Below are 25320 nucleotides of genomic sequence, written 5' to 3' on the forward strand. Positions count from 1 at the left end.
ACAAAATTTGAAGTCTCTAGCTTTATTATTTTAATTTACGTCAAAAAATGGGATCGCTGGCCCACTGTGCATTGACTCACTTCTTACAGAAATTTCTCGATTCCAGGGCCTCGGCAGCACCTTCCTCCAAGTCGCAGAGCCTGCCGGCCCATGGCTCCATCAAGCAGTTGGATGCGGTCATCTTGAGCGCCCTGCGAGTGCCCGCCGATGTTCTGGCCAACCAAATCACGCTGCTAGACTTTCCGGTCTTCGCCTTGATTCAGCCGGATGAGCTGGGCAGCTGTGCCTGGACAAAGAAGGACAAGCATGTGGTCACGCCGAACATTGTGGCCTTCACCAAGCGCTTCAACCACACGAGCTTCTGGACAGTGCAAGAGATGTTAAACGGCGAACAGCCCAAGCAGCGAGCGGAGATAATGACGCATTTCATCAAGGTATGGGAGAGGATCCTTCAACCGAATCTTCGGTCGAATAATCAGCCACGTTTGACTCTCTCTTGGTGGCCAAGAAGCTGCACGAATTGAACAACCTCCATTCGCTGTTCGCCATAATCTCGGCCATGCAGAGCGCCAGCATTTATCGGCTGAAGAAGACGTGGGCCTGTCTGTCCAAGAAGGATCGCCAGTCGTTTGATCGGCTCAGTGACATATTCAGCGATCAGGACAATTGGGCCAATCTGCGGGCCTACCTGGAGAGCCTACGCCTGCCCTGCATACCCTATCTGGGACTCTTTCTCACCGATTTGATCGATCTGGCGCACCCGCAAAAGGGTGGGCTGGAGGCCGAGCAGCGTCGAAACAAGATGAACAACATACTCCGTGTCATTTCAAGCTATCAGCAGTCGGACTACAAGCAGCTGCAGCCGCATGAGTCCACGCAGAAGTATCTCACATCTATACGATATATCGAGGAGCTGCAGAATATATTCGAGGAGGATCAGTACAAGTAAAATCAATCTACATACATATTGTATGCATTGTGATCTCCTCCTAGACGTTCACTGAATCTGGAACCGGCATCGTCCTCAGGCCCTAGCTCGTCGTCCTGCAGCTCCAAGGAGTCGTTCAATGTGGAAACCGTCACACCGGCCCTGGGCTGTTTGAATCTCTCGCCAGCCAAAACCATTGGCTCCATGCGCATGGCCAGCGGCAAAAAGTTTGTACCCGGCCATCGCAAGTGCCGCAGTCTGGGCACCAAGTAAGTACCGGCCCAGGACAATACCTGTACCCACGACAAGCGATACCCATTCGGTTCATTCTGTTCTTAACCACTCGAACTCCTACCTATTCTCTCCACCAACTCAAATCACTGCGCCAATTGGACATTGTATACAGTAGTTATTATATAGGCATTTTGCTATGGGACAGTGTTAGGTACACAAAGGATGAATATAAATTATAGAGAAAGTAGAAAGGTTCAAGGGCATCGAATCCGTTTTTCAGGAAACACTTAAAAAATACCTCTAAACTATCACATTAGATTCATTGCAAAGGGATGACCTACCTGTTTGAGGGTTGTTTGAATCGCAACACGGGACCAATCGTAAAAGCAGGTTCATTGACAGTAAGAGGGAGGAGAGAGAATATAAATGAGCGAAGGATCGATTTGAGAGGATTTTACATGGTTGAGAAACAGGATTGAGATCGAAGTTAGTTCACATTATCACCGATAGGTGGCGCCACCAAGTAGTAAAGAATAAGGGACGGTCATATTTTAGACTGAATTACCAAATTCGCAACATGTTGCAGCAACATATGCTTAAGAATGTGCAGCTTGGCAACATGTTGAATGTAAATGTGCATCATATTGCTATGTTATTACGTGATCATGTTAAATAAATACTTATAAGATATTTTATTAACATTGAATTGGGAAACAATTTCTGCTATGTTATTAACTGGTCAAGTTAAATAAATACTTATAGGATATTTTATAAGTATAGAGGGTTGAATGGTAAGAGAACACAAATTAATGGAGATATATACAGGAGCACACAAAGAATAATATTATAATAGGAAGACATAAAAATTAATTAAGCTACTTATATTAAATATACGGCCGTCCCTTATCCTTTACTACTTGGTGGCGCCACCTATCGGTGATAATGTGAACTAACTTCGATCTGAATCCTGTTTCTCAACCATGTAAAATCATCTCAAATCGATCCTTCGCTCATTTATATTCTCTCTCCTCCCTCTTGGGAGGCAGCAACTGGATATAAAAGATTAAGAAGGTGTTTGGGGGCCTAAAAAGATACCATTTAAAAAGGAAACCCTTAGTCCTTTTTCAAAAGTGAAAGTGGTTAGTTCGATAAAAAAAAAAAAAAAAATAAAACTTAAAACTTAAAATGGCATCAAAAGTTAACTGCAACATGTGTGATAAGTCCGTTGACTTTTCAGAGTTTCAATCTCATTATGAGAGATGCTCTGATTATCGTAATAATGTGGTGTGTGATCTTTGCTCTAAGTCCATCGACTTAATAGAGTTTGATAGTCATTATGAAGCATGCTTGGGACCTAGGAATGCTTTTGAGATTCTTATGAGCAAAGGATCTAATTCAAGTGATCTTCAAGGTCCTTCAACGTCAGGAGCTTCAAAACGGCCTCGATTGGATACTCCGATGGAACTAAGGATTATTGACTGTTCAATTTGCGGTGAAAGTTACCCTTCGTCTAGGGAAAGACGCCATATGATGTCGGACAAACATAAGAATGCAAGAGCAGCTCAACTAGAGGAAAATGAAAACGTTATTTTAATTTCAACGGAGTCGCGATTTCCTTTAAAATCATATCGTGTTCACTCAAATAAAAGTGAACAGATTGATTTAAAAGAGTTTTTTCATGATTGCAAAAATGATATTATCAATTTATTGCGTCACTGCATGAGTGAGTACAGATCCATAAAATACAATTTAAAAGTATATGGATTATACGTTAAAAGCACTGATGATGAAAGCTTAACAGAAACAATGAAGCATTTCATTACTCCATACAAACCAATATATGAAAACGAGCTGATTGATGATCATCTAAATGATACCATAGAAAATTTGATAACTCTCAGCAGTGAATTCCAGGAGAAGGATTCAGGTTGGGCAATAAAGTGTTTTAAATATTTTGAACTTACCATGATAAAACTAGAGCATATCGCTGCAAACAGGTTTATCCAAGCTCCCAAAAAAATTAAGTCACGAAATGCACTCATAAATGTTAAAAATGACGATGATTTTTGTTTCAAGTGGTGTATTTTAGCATCATTGGCCTATGAAAAACACCTTAAAACTATATATCAAGCAGCAGCATTAAAAAAAATTTCCCGAGATAAGCTAACAATACCATCATCCTATCGATGCGGAAACATACGGCAAGACATCATTTATTATGAAGGAGTAAGATTAAATTTTTCCGGAATTGAGTTTCCAATAACAAGCAAAGGAATCAAGCGATTCGAATCAGCAAATGAGGATTTTAGCATCAATGTTTATGAAGTCGATGAGAATGGAAAAAACGTTGTGGGACCCACAGTGAGGACTAAGAAAATTCGGACTCACCACATAAACTTGCTTGGAATTAATAGTGATAATATGCAAATGATGCATTATGCATATATAACGTGCATGAGAAAATTATGTTATTCTCAACATAGTAAATCCCATAATACTGCATATTTTTGCGAGAACTGCTTGCAATTTTATAGTACAACAAATACTATACATGACACTAAAGAGTGTGGAAAAGTTGCTGCTTTGTATCCTGAACCTAATACCAAAACTGTATTCAAAAGTTTTTCTAAAAAACTATCTCCACCAGTAGTAATTTATGCTGACATCGAAGCAGTTTTGGAAAATTACCATATAAATCTTAATGATCCATCAAAATCATCAACTACTATGGCACAGAGGCATACAGCATGTGCAGCATCATTTTATATTGTACATAAATACAATGAACATCTAAATGAGATGTGGACATACGAAGGTAAATATTTTAACATTCCAGCAAAGGCAATAAGTTTTTAAAGGAATTTTTATTAAGGAATTGGCGTTTATGAAAACCGGAACAGTAACACCAAACTTCTTTCATTTCAAACCACCATATCATCTGAATGAATTGGATAATGAAATGATTAAACAACAAAATATTAATCGTCAAACTATAAATGGATTGGAATGGTCAGATGGTGAAATATCATATTTAAGTTTAGGTGAAATACTTTCACCACTAAATAGATTTAGCACCGTTATTGTACGTGGTGAAATTAAAAAAAAGTTTTTATCTAAGTATTTAACAAATAATATTATTGATATCGATATAGGAAAAAGTCTCACATTTTATCCAAATTTTTTTACAAACTGTAGAATCCACAAAAAAATTCCTCTGAGATGTGCTCTAAATAATTTATTTATGCTATTTGTTATCTTGGAAAATTCTAACTACGCTATCTACTGTAATAGTGACTCATATGTTTAGATTTTCAGTTTATATTCAGCACTTGTAGTAACTAGTTGTTTAAAATGGATTCATTTAAGCGTTTGTTTGAAAAGGATCCTCACAAAAGCGGATACACACAAGTTGTTTATTGTAATTATTGCGGATCTGATACTCACTTAGAAAAAAACTGCCCCAAAAAGCGCGATCAGGAGACGCGTAATTAGAATATCTTAGATGTTAGAAAACATTTATAAAATATTAATAAATAAAACATAACCCAAAAATGTTTAAGCAATTTATACATCCTTTTACAATGCTTATTTGCGGACCTTCAGGATCTGGTAAGACAACGTTTTTAGAAAATTTAATAAACAAAAGGAATGATTTGCTGAACATTTCAATTAATTTGGTGTTATGGAGAGGAGCATGCTAAGCCAAATTTTAATACCATCGAATACTATAAAGGAGTTCCCGAAACAATTGAAAATGAAAATCATGAGCCTATTCTTTTAATACTAGATGACTTAATGATGGGTGCATTTAATAAAAATGTCTGTGAGCTATTTACAAAAGGATCACACCACAGGAATTTATCCGTAATAGTGGTTACACAAAATATATTTCATAAATCATCACATACTCGAGATATTTCACTAAACACAAAATACATCGTTGCGTTCAAAAATCCTAGAGATAAGCTACAATTTCAATGCTTAGCAAGACAAATTTATCCTGAAAATTCTCAGGAGCTCTTCAGAATATATAAGGAGGTGACAGATGAACCACATGGTTATTTACTTATTGATCTTACTCAGGGAATAAATGATCTCCTTAGATTTCGTACACATATTTTTAATTCTGAGTATACGGTTTGCTTTTCAGATGAAAATGGTTTACAAAAAGAATCTAAATCGACTGAAAGCGAACAAACATTTATTGTATGTGCTCAAAAGGGCAAATAATAAACTTCGAAATGCAATTATAAGTAATTGTGACATTGAGTTAGTAAAAGCATTAGTGGAGATAGTGTTGAATACTCTACGAGGAAATCATAAGATATCAAAAAAGCAACTATATGCTCTAAAAAAGTATAAAAATGCATTACGTCTTATTTCATGTCCAAAACGGTCAATAAATTCTAAGAGAAAAGTTCTCATCCAAAAAGGAGGATTTTTACCTGTTTTAATAAGTTCATTGCTTTCGGGGATTTTTGGAAAAATATTGAACAATGCTTAAAAATAAGCATCAATTAACCAAAGTTATTTTAATTCATCCGAATGCATATCAAAAATTGGTAAATAATGCCCAGAAAAACGATTTAATAAATATAACGTTATTGCCTATTTTAAATGATAAAAAAACTAGTGACTTTAATAAATGGATTAAAATACGTCAAGAATTGTGTTACTATCAAAATAAAAAAAGAAATAAGACAATGGATATACGAACTACGCAGAACAAACGACTTTCACCACCTCAAAGCATTGGAATACAAACACAAGACGAGTCAGTTTGGTTAGATGTAAAACCTAACACTTCCATTCTTAACAATACAAATAATGAGTCCTCAAAAAAGGAACTCTCTATCACAAATGAGTTCTCTGATTTACCTAACGACATCGATGATGAAGATTTTCTGACCGAAAAATCTTTCAACTCAAAACCTAATAAGCGTAAAGTTGAGGATACTTCATTTTTAGACACTCAAGCATCAAAAAAATCAGCATTGACTAAAGTGAAGCTTACTGATAAACAGCGAAAGCTAAGAGTAAAACTTAAGAGGTATAAAAGTGAACCAAATCCATTTCAAGACTTGAAATACGTAAGTGGACGAGAAAAGTTGATGAGGGCTGTTAGAAACAGTAAGGCCGTGCAAATTGGAAAAAACAAAATTAATTGGTTTTCCTATAATTAATAAACTGCAAAGAACGTAGAACTAACGAGGGGGAACGTTGTGAGTTGCTGCGTACACCGCAACTCTACAGTTATACCCGATACTAAGTATGGCTCTCCTGCGGCAGACGCCGCTAATATTGAACCACACGACAAAGAGTGCGTGCGAGAGAGACAGAAAATCAGTCTGAGCGTGACGTCGGGCGCTGCGTGGCCACTGCAAATTGATTTCTTGCTTATGGCTACAAAAATGATCCGATCTGATCCAGATTCAGCAATCTGATAGATATAGTCATTATCTATGATTCTGCGTTTTTAGTTTTCTCGAATGTGCAATATTGTGGATGCAACAGATTTTCGTTCTTTGTGGGGGCGGAAGGGGGTGGGGCGAAATTCTGAGATATACGTTTTATAGTGAGATCTAACAGAAGTGCGGATACTAAATTTGGTTACTCTAGCCTTAATAGTCTCTGAGATTTGTGGATGCCCCAGATTTTCGTCCTTTGCGGGGGCGGAAGGGGTGTGGCGAAATTTGGACACGAAACGGTCAAGGTCAGATATCACAGGAGTGTGGATACCAAATTTGGTTGCTCTGGCTCTTATAGGTTCTGAGATCCTTGAACTCATATTTTGCAATTGGCAAAACCGACCGTGAAACCTGTGTGTTAGAGAGAGACAAAGCGAGAAAGAATGAAATTGTTTTCTTGATTCTGGCTATAATAATTATACGATCTGGTTGAGATTTTACACTCTAGAACATATAGTCATCCTCTACGATTCTGCATTTTTGGTTTTATCGTATCTTTAAAAATGTGGATGCCACAGACTTTCGTCCTTTGTGGGGGCGGAAGTGGGCGGGGCGAAGTTTTGAAATATTTTTGTAGCAGTGACATATCACAGATGTCTGGATCCAAAACATCGTTGCTCTAGCTCTTATAGCCTTTGAGCACTAGGCGCTGAAGGGGACGGACGGACGGACGGACGGACGGACGGACGGACGGATGGACGGACAGACGGACAGACAGACAGGGCTCAATCGACTCGGCTATTGATGCTGATCAAGAATATATATACTTTATGGGGTCGGAAACGATTCCTTCTGGACGTTACACACATCCACTTTTACCACAAATCTAATATACCCCAATACTCATTTTGAGTATCGGGTATAAAAATGGTAAATGTAACAGAGTTTTTCGTGACAGTACTTAGTAATGATTCGTTAAATGTATATCATGATAACGTTAAGTGTGCATTTACAAACATTGTAAATATTCCTGAAAACATGAACGATGACTGGGAAGTAGGAATTACAGACTTATATCTAAATAAATGTATAAAAAGCAGGCCTGAGAATACCTCAATCGCATCTGAAGAAACAACAGAATTCGTTATTAGCTTAGTAAATGGAGAAACATTTCGATATGAAAATGAGTCAATAGAGTCTAAACAGTTTCAAAATGGGTTGATTTTTGTTTACACTGACATTATCAAACCAAGATGTGTTGGAAATAAAAGACCTCGATGTCTTCGAGTATTACATTATAATGGAAAAGAGCAACTTATACAATTCAACAATATTGAATATTATCCCATTGAAATATGGTCTCCAAAAGAAATTTCGATCTTAATTACCGATTCCAAAGGGTATAAAGTACCATTTGAATCTTCAGCAATTCCAATTTTTGTTACCCTTCACTTTATCGATTTAAGTAGAAATAACCACCATGACGAAATCTTATCAACAATATTATTTAAATCAGTGTGGAGGAGGGTTGAATCATATAGGAAGTCTTTATGTTTCACCCAGAGTTATCCAACAAGGTAGAGGAATTGGGAATTTTTTTAGTGGTCTTTTTAATTACATAAAGCCACTATTCCTTTCGGGGATAAACGCTATTAACAACCAAGCTTCTGAGACTGGAAAGGCAGTAATAAATGAGTTTGGTCGAAAACCTTTAAGAACTATTATCCAAGAACAAAGTAAAATTGCTTTGCAAAACCTGTCAAATAAAGCCATTAATAGGTTAACCCGATTCCAGAATGGGGCAGGTAAAAAGAATAAAAAGAGAAGGTCTAGGAAAAAACTATCTCATTTATCATCTAAAGAAGGAAGCAAACATACGCAGTCGAGACCCAAAAAAAAAAAAATCAACAAAGAAATTAACTATAAGAGACATTTTTTCTAAATCAAAATGACCACCCATATTAAGTGTATGAAAAGCGAATTGGATCTCTTTGAGCCACATCCTACACAAAGCTCTATTCTGAGAACAGAAGAAGTTTCATATAACCCCATAGCTTCGTTGGACAGTGCTTCTTCAATTGAATTCGTTTGCTTAGGAAATGGGGAAACATATCGAGACCTGTCAAGTGTTTACTTAAGACTTGTTGTGCAACTAAGAAAAAGTGATAATACCAACATTGAAGGAAACGATGTTGGAGTAGTGAATAATATTTTGCATTCAATGTTTAGAAGTTCGTCCGTATTTTTAAATAATATTTTGGTTTCTCAGAGTGATAATAACTATCATTATAGATCGTATTTGCAAACGATTTTAAACTATGGTAGTGATGCCAGTGAAAGTCACTTAGCCACTCAAGGTTATTATCCTAATTATGGTAAATTAATATCTGGTAGATACGTTAACACCGATGGATCCATTATGCTCAAAAATATTTTTCAAAACAGTAATAAGGTTGAACTATTCGGAAAAGTTCATGGAGATATATTTAATCAACCAAAACTGCTTATAAATAATGTAGATTTGAGGATTACTTTTAACATTGAAAAAACAGCATTTTATTTAATGGAATCTGAAACTGAATCAAATCTTAAAATATTGGAGGCCCATCTATTCATGAACCACATAACTATTAATCCGAGCATTTTATTGGCTCATCATCATGTTTTACAAACTAAAAATGCCATTTATCCATACAGCAAAGTTCAAGTAAAATCATTTACAATATATCCAGGAAATAATACATTATCAATTGACAATGCAGTTATTGGACAGCTTCCCAATTTTTTGGCTTTTTGCATGGTAAAAAACAAATCATATTCTGGAAATCGGGCATTAAACCCCTTCCATTTTGATCATTTTAAAATTCAACGCTTTAATCTATTGGTTAATGGAGTACAAGTACCATCGCAGGCACTTGAGTTTGATTTCTCGAACTCTGAAAATTCTCAAAGCTCTAGAGGATATAATATGCTATTCAGATCAAGTGGAATAAAACATTATGATCGAGGCTTACAAATTACAAAGGAAATGTTTGATAAAAATAGTTTTATATTAGCATTTGACCTAACTGCAGACCATCACAATTCAACTGTATGCTCAAATTTAATATCACAAGGAGCCATCCGAATTGAAGGACGATTTTCGGAGCCTCTTACAGAAGCAGTTACTTGTCTGGTATACTGTGAATATGACTTAATGATTGATATTGATAAACATAGAAATATTCGTGTTAGTAGTTATTATATAGGCATTTTGCTATGGGACAGTGTTAGGTACACAAAGGAGGAATATAAATTATAGAGAAAGTAGAAAGGTTCAAGGGCATCGAATCCGTTTTTCAGGAAACACTTAAAAAATACCTCTAAACTATCACATTAGATTCATTGCAAAGGGATGACCTACCTGTTTGAGGGTTGTTTGAATCGCAACACGGGACCAATCGTAAAAACAGGTTCATTGACAGTAAGAGGGAGGAGAGAGAATATAAATGAGCGAAGGATCGATTTGAGAGGATTTTACATGGTTGAGAAACAGGATTGAGATCGAAGTTAGTTCACATTATCACCGATAGGTGGCGCCACCAAGTAGTAAAGGATATGGGACGGTCATATTTTAGACTGAATTACCAAATTCGCAACATGTTGCAGCAACATATGCTTAAGAATGTGCAGCTTGGCAACATGTTGAATGTAAATGTGCATCATATTGCTATGTTATTACGTGATCATGTTAAATAAATACTTATAAGATATTTTATTAACATTGAATTGGGAAACAATTTCTGCTATGTTATTAACTGGTCAAGTTAAATAAATACTTATAGGATATTTTATAAGTATAGAGGGTTGAATGGTAAGAGAACACAAATTAATGGAGATATATACAGGAGCACACAAGGAATAAAATTATAATAGGAAGACATAAAAATTAATTAAGCTACTTATATTAAATATACGGCCGTCCCTTATCCTTTACTACTTGGTGGCGCCACCTATCGCTGATAATGTGAACTAACTTCGATCTCAATCCTGTTTCTCAACCATGTAAAATCCTCTCAAATCGATCCTTCGCTCATTTATATTCTCTCTCCTCCCTCTTACTGTCAATAAACCTGTTTTTACGATTGGTCCCGTGTTGCGATTCAAACAACCCTCAAACAGGTAGGTCATCCCTTTGCAATGAATCTAATGTGATAGTTTAGAGGTATTTTTTAAGTGTTTCCTGAAAAACGGATTCGATGCCCTTGAACCTTTCTACTTTCTCTATAATTTATATTCCTCCTTTGTGTACCTAACACTGTCCCATAGCAAAATGCCTATATAATAACTACTCACAGCTAACAGCTAGTACATAAACTAGTAATCTTTCAACAACGATGGATGACCTTGAAATCATTTTTATCGATTCCCAACCGAAATCAACCATAAATCTGGACTCTAAGCCGAGCTCCGTAGACCTGTCCTTGATATTTGGGATTAAGACCCAAACCTATCTCGAGAGCAACTTGACCTGGTTAAGTGACATTAAATGGGATGATGACGACGATGACCCAAGGAATGCAACGCCTAATAATGATAATCCATCATACATTTTCCCGGATGATGACAACATTTTCGATTTAGTAGATAATTAGGATGATGATAAAAGATCTCAACTCCAGGAACTACTTCGGGATGAAGATGATGATGACTTAATTGCTGCGGTAAAATTAGCTGAGGCGAAATTTTAATAATACGAATACATATTTATATAATAAGAATATTTTATGTATTTTTCTAAAAATAATATAAACATATGTATATAATAGATATAACACATTTAACCACTATTTATTTTAAATGTTTGCTGTTTTACTTTTGATTGGTTGAATTTCACTTCCTCTTATTACAAGAGAATCATAGGATTCGTTTGAAACAGGTTTCTTCCAAGTGAGGATTACATAAAAAGAATAAGTGGATTTCAGGTAGAATAGAGGTTGCAACCTTTCCCTCATATTATTAGATTGACCCAGTAGGAATCGTTTGAAACAGGTTTGTGAGCAGGTACTGTTTGTTTTGGATATAAAAGATTAAGAAGGTGTTTGGGGGCCTAAAAAGATACCATTTAAAAAGGAAACCCTTAGTCCTATTTCAATAGTGAAAGTGGTTAGTTCGATAAAAAAAAAAAAAAAAATAAAACTTAAAACTTAAAATGGCATCAAAAGTTAACTGCAACATGTGTGATAAGTCCGTTGACTTTTCAGAGTTTCAATCTCATTATGAGAGATGCTCTGATTATCGTAATAATGTGGTGTGTGATCTTTGCTCTAAGTCCATCGACTTAATAGAGTTTGATAGTCATTATGAAGCATGCTTGGGACCTAGGAATGCTTTTGAGATTCTTATGAGCAAAGGATCTAATTCAAGTGATCTTCAAGGTCCTTCAACGTCAGGAGCTTCAAAACGGCCTCGATTGGATACTCCGATGGAACTAAGGATTATTGACTGTTCAATTTGCGGTGAAAGTTACCCTTCGTCTAGGGAAAGACGCCATATGATGTCGGACAAACATAAGAATGCAAGAGCAGCTCAACTAGAGGAAAATGAAAACGTTATTTTAATTTCAACGGAGTCGCGATTTCCTTTAAAATCATATCGTGTTCACTCAAATAAAAGTGAACAGATTGATTTAAAAGAGTTTTTTCATGATTGCAAAAATGATATTATCAATTTATTGCGTCACTGCATGAGTGAGTACAGATCCATAAAATACAATTTAAAAGTATATGGATTATACGTTAAAAGCACTGATGATGAAAGCTTAACAGAAACAATGAAGCATTTCATTACTCCATACAAACCAATATATGAAAACGAGCTGATTGATGATCATCTAAATGATACCATAGAACATTTGATAACTCTCAGCAGTGAATTCCAGGAGAAGGATTCAGGTTGGGCAATAAAGTGTTTTAAATATTTTGAACTTACCATGATAAAACTAGAGCATATCGCTGCAAACAGGTTTATCCAAGCTCCCAAAAAAATTAAGTCACGAAATGCACTCATAAATGTTAAAAATGACGATGATTTTTGTTTCAAGTGGTGTGTTTTAGCATCATTGGCCTATGAAAAACACCTTAAAACTATATATCAAACAGCAGCATTAAAAAAAATTTCCCGAGATAAGTTAACAATACCATCATCCTATCGATGCGGAAACATACGGCAAGACATCATTTATTATGAAGGAGTAAGATTAAATTTTTCCGGAATTGAGTTTCCAATAACAAGCAAAGGAATCAAGCGATTCGAATCAGCAAATGAGGATTTTAGCATCAATGTTTATGAAGTCGATGAGAATGGAAAAAACGTTGTGGGACCCACAGTGAGGACTAAGAAAATTCGGACTCACCACATAAACTTGCTTGGAATTAATAGTGATAATATGCAAATGATGCATTATGAATATATATAATTGCATGAGAAAATTATGTTATTCACAACATAGTAAATCCCATAATGCTGCATATTTTTGCGAGAACTGCTTGCAATTTTATAGTACAACAAATACTATACATGACACTAAAGAGTGTGGAAAAGTTGCTGCTTTGTATCCTGAACCTAATACCAAAACTGTATTCAAAAGTTTTTCTAAAAAACTATCTCCACCAGTAGTAATTTATGCTGACATCGAAGCAGTTTTGGAAAATTACCATATAAATCTTAATGATCCATAAAAATGATCAACTACGATGGCACAGAGGCATACAGCATGTGCAGCATCATTTTATATTGTACATAAATACAATGAACATCTAAATGAGATGTGGACATACGAAGGTAAATATTTTAACATTCCAGCAAAGGCAATAAACTCATAAACATTATGATTTCGTTATTTCAGGACCGGATTGTATCCAAAAATTTTGTCAAGCACTTAGGATGAAAACCGATGGACTTTATGAGAAGTACTGGAAGTCCTATAAAAAACCAATCTATCAGTTTAACATTTGGGATGAGGATTATCAGGAACACGGTGATTGCTATGCCTGCGAGAAACAAATTTCTGATGATGATCGAGAAAAATTCTTTGATCAGTTTACAGGACAATATGTAGGTCCTATTCATAAGCTGTGTAAACAGACATTTAGATTAAGCGATCCCTTTTTCCCGGTAGTTTTTCATAACTTGTCTCGTTATGATATACATTTATTTGTTACGTCAATAAAAGATGAACTAAGACCCATTCCTTGCAATAAAGAGTTATATATTGCGTTAACTCAAAATTGTAAGCTCGATGAATCTTATCTTCATCAATATAAAATTAGATATATAGATTCAAATAGATTTTTAAATTCAAGCTTAGAAAAACTCGCTAGTTATATGAACATAGCGAATTTTAAAATTTTGAAAACTAAATATCAAGGTGAAAGATTTGATATGCTACGACGAAAGGGAGTATTTCCCTATGATTATTTGGATAGTTTTGAAAAATTTGATGAATCCCTGCTTCTTTCGCGAGATAATTTTTATAATTCACTGAATGATGAGGAATGTAGTGTTGAAGACTACAACTTTGCTCAGAAGGTTTGGAGCGCATTTAATTGCAAATCTATTAGAGATTATTTAAAATTATATTTGGAAAGCGATGTTTTAATTCTTGCTGATGTATTTGAGAATTTTAGGAGTCTTTGTTCCCGAGTGTACAGGTTAGACCCCATTAATTATGTTACTGCTCCTTCAGTTTCATGGGATGCAATGTTAAAATACACAAGGGTAGAATTAGAACTTGTTGCTGTTCGTGGAGGGTTGACCCAATGTACTCAACGGATTGCAACAGCAAATAACAAATATTTAAATAATAAATTTAAGCCTACCGAACCCATAAATTTCCTTTCATATATTGACGCCAACAACTTATATGGATGGGCTATGAGTCAACCCCTTCCATTTTCTAATTTTAAATTTCTAAGTAACGATGAAATTTCATCTTTCAACGTTCTTAGCATATCGGCATCTAGTGATGTTGGATATATTTTAGAAGTATATATGCGATATCCTGATGATATTCATAATAAGCATAATAGTTTACCTTTTTGCCCCGAAAATAAGATTCCACCAGGAGGAAAGCAGACAAAACTAATAGCTGACTTAAGTGATAAAAAGAACTATATAATCCATTTGAAGCAGCTACAGTTATGTATAGAGCAAGGTATGATTTTAGAAAAAATATCTAGAGTTTTATCATTTAATCAGTCCTGTTGGCTGAAACCTTATATTGACCTCAATACATCTCTTAGAAAATTTACAAATTAATGGTTAATGCCGTTTACGGTAAAACAATGGAGAATGTAGAAAAACGTCGTGAGGTTGCATTAGTTAAGCATTATGATTCAAGACAAAACTCAGCAGGGTTTAGACAACGCATAGCAAGACATAATTTCCACAGTGTTGAAATCTTTGGAGATAATTTGGCTGCCATTGAATCAACTAAGTCCCGAATTTTTTACGATAAGCGCATATACATTGGAGTTAGTGTACTAGAACTTTCAAAATGGTTAATGTAAGACTATTTCTATAATTTTCATTCTGTGAAATGTCCATCATCAAAAATACTCTATATGGATACAGATTCATTTATTATATCATCAGAAGAAGATTTTTATGATTTAATTAAATTCAATCCTAATCGCTTTGATACAACCAATTACCTAGCCTCAAACAGATTCGGTATCAATCTCGCTAATAACAAAGAGCTTGGATTAATGAAAGACGAAAATGCAGGAAAAATAATGACGTCGTTTGCAGGATTAAAAGCGAAAGCATACTCATATTTAATTGCTAAAGATGATAACACTGACTATAACGTAAAAAAGGTTAAAGGCGTAAAAAAGTCAGTAGTGAAACGATTAACTCATACTCATTATATTGAATGCATTAAACATAAAAAAACTTATTATGGACAACAGAGAGTTATTAGAAGTAGAGGTCATAAAATTTATACTGAAATTGTAAATAAGATAAGTCTAAATTATAAGGATGACAAAAGATTTATATTACCTGATAATATTTCAACATTAGCTCATAATCACTATGAAATTAAAAATATTTTAGGTGCTAGTAATAATACACAAAATATGGTATAAGTAAATTTAACATTATATTATTATTATTTTTTAATTTGTGTATAATTAAAACTATATTTCAATGTAAAAAATACACAAAAATAAATTAAATCTGATAAATATTTTGCGTGCTTAATTATTTTAATATACTCTTTTTATCTAGCCATGAATTGTGTGTTTCATCGAAACCTAACCATTTAACAAAAACTTGTTCTTTTTTCCTTCTGAGCATTTTTTCCACTAAGAAAGCATTTTCTTCTTTAACTTTTTGGAGTTCTTGATCATAAAATGAGCCTTTGATCATTTCCCCCTTATAGTCCTCCAGTTCATATGTTACAGGATTAGTAGACTTTACTTTTAAAATTTTAAAAACTTCGGTTGTCCAGTTTGGATCATAGCCCTTTGTAAAAATACCTTTATATTTACTTATTCTAACAGGATCACCAATGGAAAACTTGTGTTTAGGAAATACCTTACAAATATTATAAGCTGTTTTCAAAATAAACTCTTCATTTTGTTTGTTTACATCTATAGGCCTCATTTTTATATTACGGTGATATGAATTATTATAATCTTTTAGTAAGTCATGCAAGGTATAAATCCACGTCTGATTACCCTGCATACTAAAGATTTTCCACATACGATTTTTTAATGTTCTATTAAAACGTTCACAAATAGATGCCTTAAGGTGTGTATATGTGTGGTAATGGTTAATGTTATTCTTGTTCATTAACTCTACGAAGGCTACATTAAAAAACTCCTTTCCTTGATCAGACTGAATATTTTTAGGTTTATGTTTAGATATTTTTAATATTTTCTTCAATGCTGATAAAACATCTAAAGCTGTTTTAGACTTAACGGGAACGTGTCAATTACTGTAAGCAAGTACCTATATCCTTTGTTTTCCTTATAAAAGGGTATCATTTCAACTAAATCGATTTGCCACGTGTCATTAATTCCCTTTTGTACGAATTTACGACGAATGAAATTTCTTCTAGCAGGCTATTTCATTAACAACTTGTTGCTTACTCATTTTTAATATAATCTTTATTTTCTATTGTTATGTTGGGATGATTGCTTATTTAAAAGTGTTTGCTTATACTCAAGAACATCACGTTTTATTTGATAACACATTTTTTTGGAAATTTCAAAGCATAAACGGGTTAAATCTATTTGCACATTTCTATCATAAGTACCGTCTAAATCAGCTAGTTGAACATCAAATTTTTGTAAGGCTGCACACTTAGGAATAATATTATTATAGTAGAGATATATAATTTGTTGCTTAAGTATCGTATTCCAACATAAAAATGTGGTAAAAAAAATGCCTAATCTTAAAAACGATCTCCAGGACTCACTATCAAATTCAATTTTATTTCCAAACTGATTTATTATAAACACATACTGCTTATCTGATTTTCGAAATCTAAAATTACACTTAATTGTGGGCAATAATGGATGGTCTATAATTGTATCAGGCATCAAAAAATCATACTGATCAAGTTTCAATTGGATATACTCCTTGTATGTAACCAATTGCATCCATTCATCTTTATCTAAACCGACGAAATTGTTTTTGCTTTGCTGCATCCATATCATTGGAGTGAATTTTCTTGTAGTTGAAAAACCGCATTTAAGTTTTAAATTATGTACTACATAATATTCGAGACCGAAAATGACTTCGTGATCCTGCTTCTTTCTAGTGGACCTAATTCATTTTGATTGAAGCGTGTCCATTTGGGTTGAATGCTTTTGTTAAACTAAGAACTCTTACTAAATTGGGCTGTATATAAAGGAGATAGGAATCAACGACTCATTCAGTTTATTACAAAATCTCAACCCAACATGAACACAATCGACAGGAATTCAAGCGTTATAGTTGATTTTCAATATCTCTTTGGAAATAATAAACAACTTTTTATTAAGGAATTGGCGTTTATGCAAACCGGAACAGTAACACCAAACTTCTTTCATTTCACCACCATATCATCTGAATGAATTGGATAATGAAATGATTAAACAACAAAATATTAATCGTCAAACCATAAATGGATTGGAATGGTCAGATGGTGAAATATCATATTTAAGTTTAGGTGAAATACTTTCACCACTAAATAGATTTAGCACCGTTATTGTACGTAGTGAAATTAAAAAAAAGTTTTTATCTAAGTATTTAACAAATAATATTATTGATATCGATATAGGAAAAAGTCTCACATTTTATCCAAATTTTTTTACAAAACTGTAGAATCCACAACAAAATTCCTCTGAGATGTGCTCTAAATAATTTATTTAAGCTATTTGTTATCTTGGAAAATTCTAACTACGCTATCTACTGTAATAGTGACTCATATGTTTAGATTTTCAGTTTATATTCAGCACTTGTAGTAACTAGTTGTTTAAAATGGATTCATTTAAGCGTTTGTTTGAAAAGGATCCTCACAAAAGCGGATACACACAAGTTGTTTATTGTAATTATTGCGGATCTGATACTCACTTAGAAAAAAACTGCCCCAAAAAGCGCGATCAGGAGACGCGTAATTAGAATATCTTAGATGTTAGAAAACATTTATAAAATATTAATAAATAAAACATAACCCAAAAATGTTTAAGCAATTTATACATCCTTTTACAATGCTTATTTGCGGACCTTCAGGATCCGGTAAGACAACGTTTTTAGAAAATTTAATAAACAAAAGGAATGATTTGCTGAACATTTCAATTAATTTGGTGTTATGGAGAGGAGCATGCTAAGCCAAATTTTAATACCATCGAATACTATAAAGGAGTTCCCGAAACAATTGAAAATGAAAATCATGAGCCTATTCTTTTAATACTAGATGACTTAATGATGGGTGCATTTAATAAAAATGTCTGTGAGCTATTTACAAAAGGATCACACCACAGGAATTTATCCGTAATAGTGGTTACACAAAATATATTTCATAAATCATCACATACTCGAGATATTTCACTAAACACAAAATACATCGTTGCGTTCAAAAATCCTAGAGATAAGCTACAATTTCAATGCTTAGCAAGACAAATTTATCCTGAAAATTCTCAGGAGCTCTTCAGAATATATAAGGAGGTGACAGATGAACCACATGGTTATTTACTTATTGATCTTACTCAGGGAATAAATGATCTCCTTAGATTTCGTACACATATTTTTAATTCTGAGTATACGGTTTGCTTTTCAGATGAAAAATGAAATGCAATTATAAGTAATTGTGACATTGAGTTAGTAAAAGCATTAGTGGAGATAGTGTTGAATACTCTACGAGGAAATCATAAGATATCAAAAAAGCAACTATATGCTCTAAAAAAGTATAAAAATGCATTACGTCTTATTTCATGTCTAAAACGGTCAATAAATTCTAAGAGAAAAGTTCTCATCCAAAAAGGAGGATTTTTACCTGTTTTAATAAGTTCATTGCTTTCGGGGATTTTTGGAAAAATATTGAACAATGCTTAAAAATAAGCATCAATTAACCAAAGTTATTTTAATTCATCCGAATGCATATCAAAAATTGGTAAATAATGACCAGAAAAACGATTTAATAAATATAACGTTTTTGCCTATTTTAAATGATAAAAAAACTAGTGACTTTAATAAATGGATTAAAATACGTCAAGAATTGTGTTACTATCAAAATAAAAAAAGAAATAAGACAATGGATATACGAACTACGCAGAACAAACGACTTTCACCACCACGAAGCATTGGAATACAAACACAAGACGAGTCAGTTTGGTTAGATGTAAAACCTAACACTTCCATTCTTAACAATACAAATAATGAGTCCTCAAAAAAAGAACTCTCTATCACAAATGAGTTCTCTGATTTACCTAACGACATCGATGATGAAGATTTTCTGACCGAAAAATCTTTCAACTCAAAACCTAATAAGCGTAAAGTTGAGGATACTTCATTTTTAGACACTCAAGCATCAAAAAAATCAGCATTGACTAAAGTGAAGCTTACTGATAAACAGCGAAAGATAAGAGTAAAACTTAAGAGGTATAAAAATGAACCAAATCCATTTCAAGACTTGAAATACGTAAGTGGACGAGAAAAGTTGATGAGGGCTGTTAGAAACAGTAAGGCCGTGCAAATTGGAAAAAACAAAATTAATTGGTTTTCCTATAATTAATAAACTGCAAAGAACGTAGAACTAAAAAAGGTAAATGTAACAGAGTTTTTCGTGACAGTACTTAGTAATGATTCGTTAAATGTATATCATGATAACGTTAAGTGTGCATTTACAAACATTGTAAATATTCCTGAAAACATGAACGATGACTGGGAAGTAGGAATTACAGACTTATATTTAAATAAATGTATAAAAAGCAGGCCTGAGAATACCTCAATCGCATCTGAAGAAACAACAGAATTCGTTATTAGCTTAGTAAATGGAGAAACATTTCGATATGAAAATGAGTCAATAGAGTCTGAACAGTTTCAAAATGGGTCGATTTTTGTTTACACTGACATTATCAAACCAAGATGTGTTGGAAATAAAAGTCCTCGATGTCTTCGAGTATTACATTATAATGGAAAAGAGCAACTTATACAATTCAACAATATTGAATATTATCCCATTGAAATATGGTCTCCAAAAGAAATTTCGATCTTAATTACCGATTCCAAAGGGTATAAAGTACCATTTGAATCTTCAGCAATTCCAATTTTTGTTACCCTTGACTTTAAAAAACGAAAAGAAATGCTATAAATAATACTGTAAAGATGGAAATTTATTCAGAGTAGAAATAACCACCATGACGAAATCTTATCAACAATATTATTTATATCAGTGTGGAGGAGGGTTGAATCATATAGGAAGTCTTTATGTTTCACCCAGAGTTATCCAACAAGGTAGAGGAATTGGGAATTTTTTTAGTGGTCTTTTTAATTACATAAAACCACTATTCCTTTCGGGGATAAACGCTATTAAAAACCAAGCTTCTGAGACTGGAAAGGCAGTAATAAATGAGTTTGGTCGAAAACCTTTAAGAACTATTATCCAAGAACAAAGTAAAATTGCTTTGCAAAACCTGTCAAATAAAGCCATTAATAAGTTAACCCGATTCCAGAATGGGGCAGGTAAAAAGAATAAAAAGAGAAGGTCTAGGAAAAAACTATCTCATTTATCATCTAAAGAAGGAAGCAAACATACGCAGTCGAGACCCAAAAAAAAAAAATCAACAAAGAAATTAACTATAAGAGACATTTTTTCTAAATCAAAATGACCACCCATATTGAATGTATGAAAAGCGAATTGGATCTCTTTGAGCCACATCCTACACAAAGCTCTATTCTGAGAACAGAAGAAGTTTCATATAACCCCATAGCTTCGTTGGACAGTGCTTCTTCAATTGAATTCGTTTGCTTAGGAAATGGGGAAACATATCGAGACCTGTCAGGTGTTTACTTAAGACTTGTTGTGCAACTAAGAAAAAGTGATAATACCAACATTGAAGGAAACGATGTTGGAGTAGTGAATAATATTTTGCATTCAATGTTTAGAATTTCGTCCGTATATTTAAATAATATTTTGGTTTCTCAGAGTGATAATAACTATCATTATAGATCGTATTTGCAAACGATTTTAAACTATGGTAGTGATGCCAGTGAAAGTCACTTAGCCACTCAAGGTTATTATCCTAATTATGGTAAATTAATATCTGGTAGATACGTTAACACCGATGGATCCATTATGCTCAAAAATATTTTTCAAAACAGTAATAAGGTTGAACTATTCGGAAAAGTTCATGGAGATATATTTAATCAACCAAAACTGCTTATAAATAATGTAGATTTGAGGATTACTTTTAACATTGAAAAAACAGCATTTTATTTAATGGAATCTGAAACTGAATCAAATCTTAAAATATTGGAGGCCCAACTATTCATGAACCACATAACTATTAATCCGAGCATTTTATTGGCTCATCATCATGTTTTACAAACTAAAAATGCCATTTATCCATACAGCAAAGTTCAAGTAAAATCATTTACAATATATCCAGGAAATAATACATTATCAATTGACAATGCAGTTATTGGACAGCTTCCCAATTTTTTGGCTTTTTGCATGGTAAAAAACAAATCAAATTCTGGAAATCGGGCATTAAACCCCTTCCATTTTGATCATTTTAAAATTCAACGCTTTAATCTATTGGTTAATGGAGTACAAGTACCATCGCAGGCACTTGAGTTTGATTTCTCGAACTCTGAAAATGCTCAAAGCTCTAGAGGATATAATATGCTATTCAGATCAAGTGGAATAAAACATTATGATCGAGGCTTACAAATTACAAAGGAAATGTTTGATAAAAATAGTTTTATATTAGCATTTGACCTAACTGCAGTCCATCACAATTCAACTGTATGCTCAAATTTAATATCACAAGGAGCCATCCGAATTGAAGGACGATTTTCGGAGCCTCTTACAGAAGCAGTTACTTGTCTGGTATACTGTGAATATGACTTAATGATTGATATTGATAAACATAGAAATATTCGTGTTAGTAGTTATTATATAGGCATTTTGCTATGGGACAGTGTTAGGTACACAAAGGAGGAATATAAATTATAGAGAAAGTAGAAAGGTTCAAGGGCATCGAATCCGTTTTTCAGGAAACACTTAAAAAATACCTCTAAACTATCACATTAGATTCATTGCAAAGGGATGACCTACCTGTTTGAGGGTTGTTTGAATCGCAACACGGGACCAATCGTAAAAACAGGTTCATTGACAGTAAGAGGGAGGAGAGAGAATATAAATGAGCGAAGGATCGATTTGAGAGGATTTTACATGGTTGAGAAACAGGATTGAGATCGAAGTTAGTTCACATTATCACCGATAGGTGGCGCCACCAAGTAGTAAAGGATATGGGACGGTCATATTTTAGACTGAATTACCAAATTCGCAACATGTTGCAGCAACATATGCTTAAGAATGTGCAGCTTGGCAACATGTTGAATGTAAATGTGCATCATATTGCTATGTTATTACGTGATCATGTTAAATAAATACTTATAAGATATTTTATTAACATTGAATTGGGAAACAATTTCTGCTATGTTATTAACTGGTCAAGTTAAATAAATACTTATAGGATATTTTATAAGTATAGAGGGTTGAATGGTAAGAGAACACAAATTAATGGAGATATATACAGGAGCACACAAGGAATAAAATTATAATAGGAAGACATAAAAATTAATTAAGCTACTTATATTAAATATACGGCCGTCCCTTATCCTTTACTACTTGGTGGCGCCACCTATCGGTGATAATGTGAACTAACTTCGATCTCAATCCTGTTTCTCAACCATGTAAAATCCTCTCAAATTGATCCTTCGCTCATTTATATTCTCTCTCCTCCCTCTTACTGTCAATGAACCTGTTTTTACGATTGGTCTCGTGTTGCGATTCAAACAACCCTCAAACAGGTAGGTCATCCCTTTGCAATTAATCTAATGTGATAGTTTAGAGGTATTTTTTAAGTGTTTCCTGAAAAACGGATTCGATTCCCTTGAACCTTTCTACTTTCTCTATAATTTATATTCCTCCTTTGTGTACCTAACACTGTCCCATAGCAAAATGCCTATATAATAACTACTGTATACCCCGGGTCTTTATTAATCGTTAATCTGTCTCTCGTTTACTCTGTCTCTCACTTGATTGTTTTGCTTTGGCTTTTGCTTTCGTTTTGTGTAATTTGTGTTAATGTACTCTCGAAAAATCTGTAAATGCAACGGCAACCGTAACCGCATCCGCAACCTCAACCGCAACCTAAAATGATGCACTGCGCCATAGATTTCGCAGCAGCAGCTTGCCGCGCAACTTTGCACAAAAGTGTCAATGCTGCATTGTGATGATTGCGCCGGGCATTGGCACCATCTCCAACAAGCGGTGCAGATGCCGCGGGTGAGTCCTGTAGCTTGGATATACACTTGTATGAACGCCTGTAGCCGATACTGATCAGAACCAGAACCCACCCGCAGACTTTATTTCATTTCGATATTATCATCATAAGTTATTGTCCTTCAGTTTGTGCACGGACCCAAGTTGGAAAAGCTTCATATGAAAGACACCCTACACCCTCTGATCTACGCCCCACACACTGCTCTTTTGATTTGGTTTCTGTTTCACCACAAAACCACACTCTTCTCACACCCCACACACACATACGCAGTTCGTCCTTTGTTGCTTTACATTCATTTATTACCTCATAGCTGAAATGCATGAAGAACTTTCGAAGTCCAACAGACCGAGACCATAACTAAAACAATCCACTTTACCTTAGCATCTTTGGAAAGATTGCCACGCATAGTCACGGCGACGGCCATCCGCACCATCTGCAGTTGGAGCACGACCAGGGCGTGCTGCCACGACACCACCTGCTCGACGACTCGGTGCTGGAGAACAGCGAATCCCTGTCCAATGCGGATCTCACCTCCCTGGAGAGCGCCGAGGGAATATTGTGCGACTTCACAGGCAGCGAATGCGATCTGAAGTCCCCGGAGGCGGCAGCCGCCATGCAGGGCTGCGTTCGTCGCAAGACCGTTCAGAAGGAAGGGCGCAAGCCGGCGGTGGCCTCCTGGCAGCGATACTGGCTGCAAATTTGGGCCAACTCTCTGGTCTACTTTCCGGCCAAGTCCTTCAAGGGTAGCGAGCGGAGCGACTTCAAGCGCGAACCCTGCAAGGTGTGCCCCCTGGATGGCTGGTACGCCCACGTCAGCGACAACACGAAGCACAAGAACACCTTTGAGCTGTGCCACCGCACTCTGGGCACCGTCTACAAGTTTCGCACCGACAGTCCGCAAATGACGCATTTTTGGACGAACGCCATCTGCAAGCTGGCCACAATGCGTGTGCCAAAGCCATTGCCAGCCAATCTGATGTCCTTCGAGTGAGCTCCTGCTCCTACTCCTTTCGGGGGAATTGTACTTGAGAGCTCGAATCTATTTTACTCATCATTGTTTAGACCGTAGTTAAGTTAGCTTAGCCATTGTATACATATGTGCACACCGCACAACCAAGCAAGCAAACAACCGAGCAACCAGCCGCAACGCCACCCACCAACTCAACTCAACCACTCACTCACTCAACTACACACGAGACAACCAACCACTGAACATTCCCAGAACACAATGAACGAACAAATTGCAAACTGCAAAATACATCTATGTAGATGAAACGATTCAAATGGTATTTCAAAAGACTGACACCGGCAGAGAACGAAGAGGAGAAAGGAATTGAAGCAGCGAATCAACACAAACAGACAAATAATCAAAAACAGTTCAATTGTAAGAACCCCATTTCCGTGCTGTCTTTAGTGTTGTGCTGTTTGTATGTGTATGTGTATGTGTATCCATAATGTTAGGTCAAATAATTGGACATTTACTGAACTTTATTTTGCGCTAATTGTGCCATATTATTTCTAAATTAGTGTAATCACTGCGTGAACGGTTTTCTAAGGGTTAAACTGCAAAAGAGAGTGAGAGCTCTCTAACTGCGATTGCCCACTCGGAGAACGGCTTCGTCTCATGCTAGGGCGGCGTAACCTCGTCTCCGATCACCAAGAACATTCTTCGTTTGCGTGTCGACGAAATCACAGCGACAATCAA

At 35.0% G+C, this 25320-nt stretch overlaps 1 protein-coding gene and 1 long non-coding RNA gene across 2 annotated transcripts; both read left to right on the plus strand.

Moving 5' to 3' along the window:
• On the plus strand, nt 1-24771 carry LOC117192478 (ras-specific guanine nucleotide-releasing factor RalGPS1-like). The gene is made up of 4 exons (XM_033397175.1): nt 1-434; nt 500-945; nt 994-1197; nt 23997-24771. Exons 1-4 carry the CDS (start codon nt 48-50, stop codon nt 24604-24606), a joined length of 1647 nt encoding a protein of 548 aa, XP_033253066.1. The 5' UTR covers nt 1-47; the 3' UTR covers nt 24607-24771.
• LOC117192480 lies at nt 13313-13798 on the plus strand. Its single transcript, XR_004474352.1, has 2 exons — nt 13313-13392; nt 13457-13798. It is a non-coding gene; the product is annotated as an uncharacterized LOC117192480 (long non-coding RNA).
• Nucleotides 24772-25320: the final 549 nt, after the last annotated feature.

This window comes from Drosophila miranda (assembly GCF_003369915.1).
Source record: "Drosophila miranda strain MSH22 chromosome Y unlocalized genomic scaffold, D.miranda_PacBio2.1 Contig_Y2_pilon, whole genome shotgun sequence".
Lineage (NCBI taxonomy): Eukaryota > Metazoa > Arthropoda > Insecta > Diptera > Drosophilidae > Drosophila > Drosophila miranda.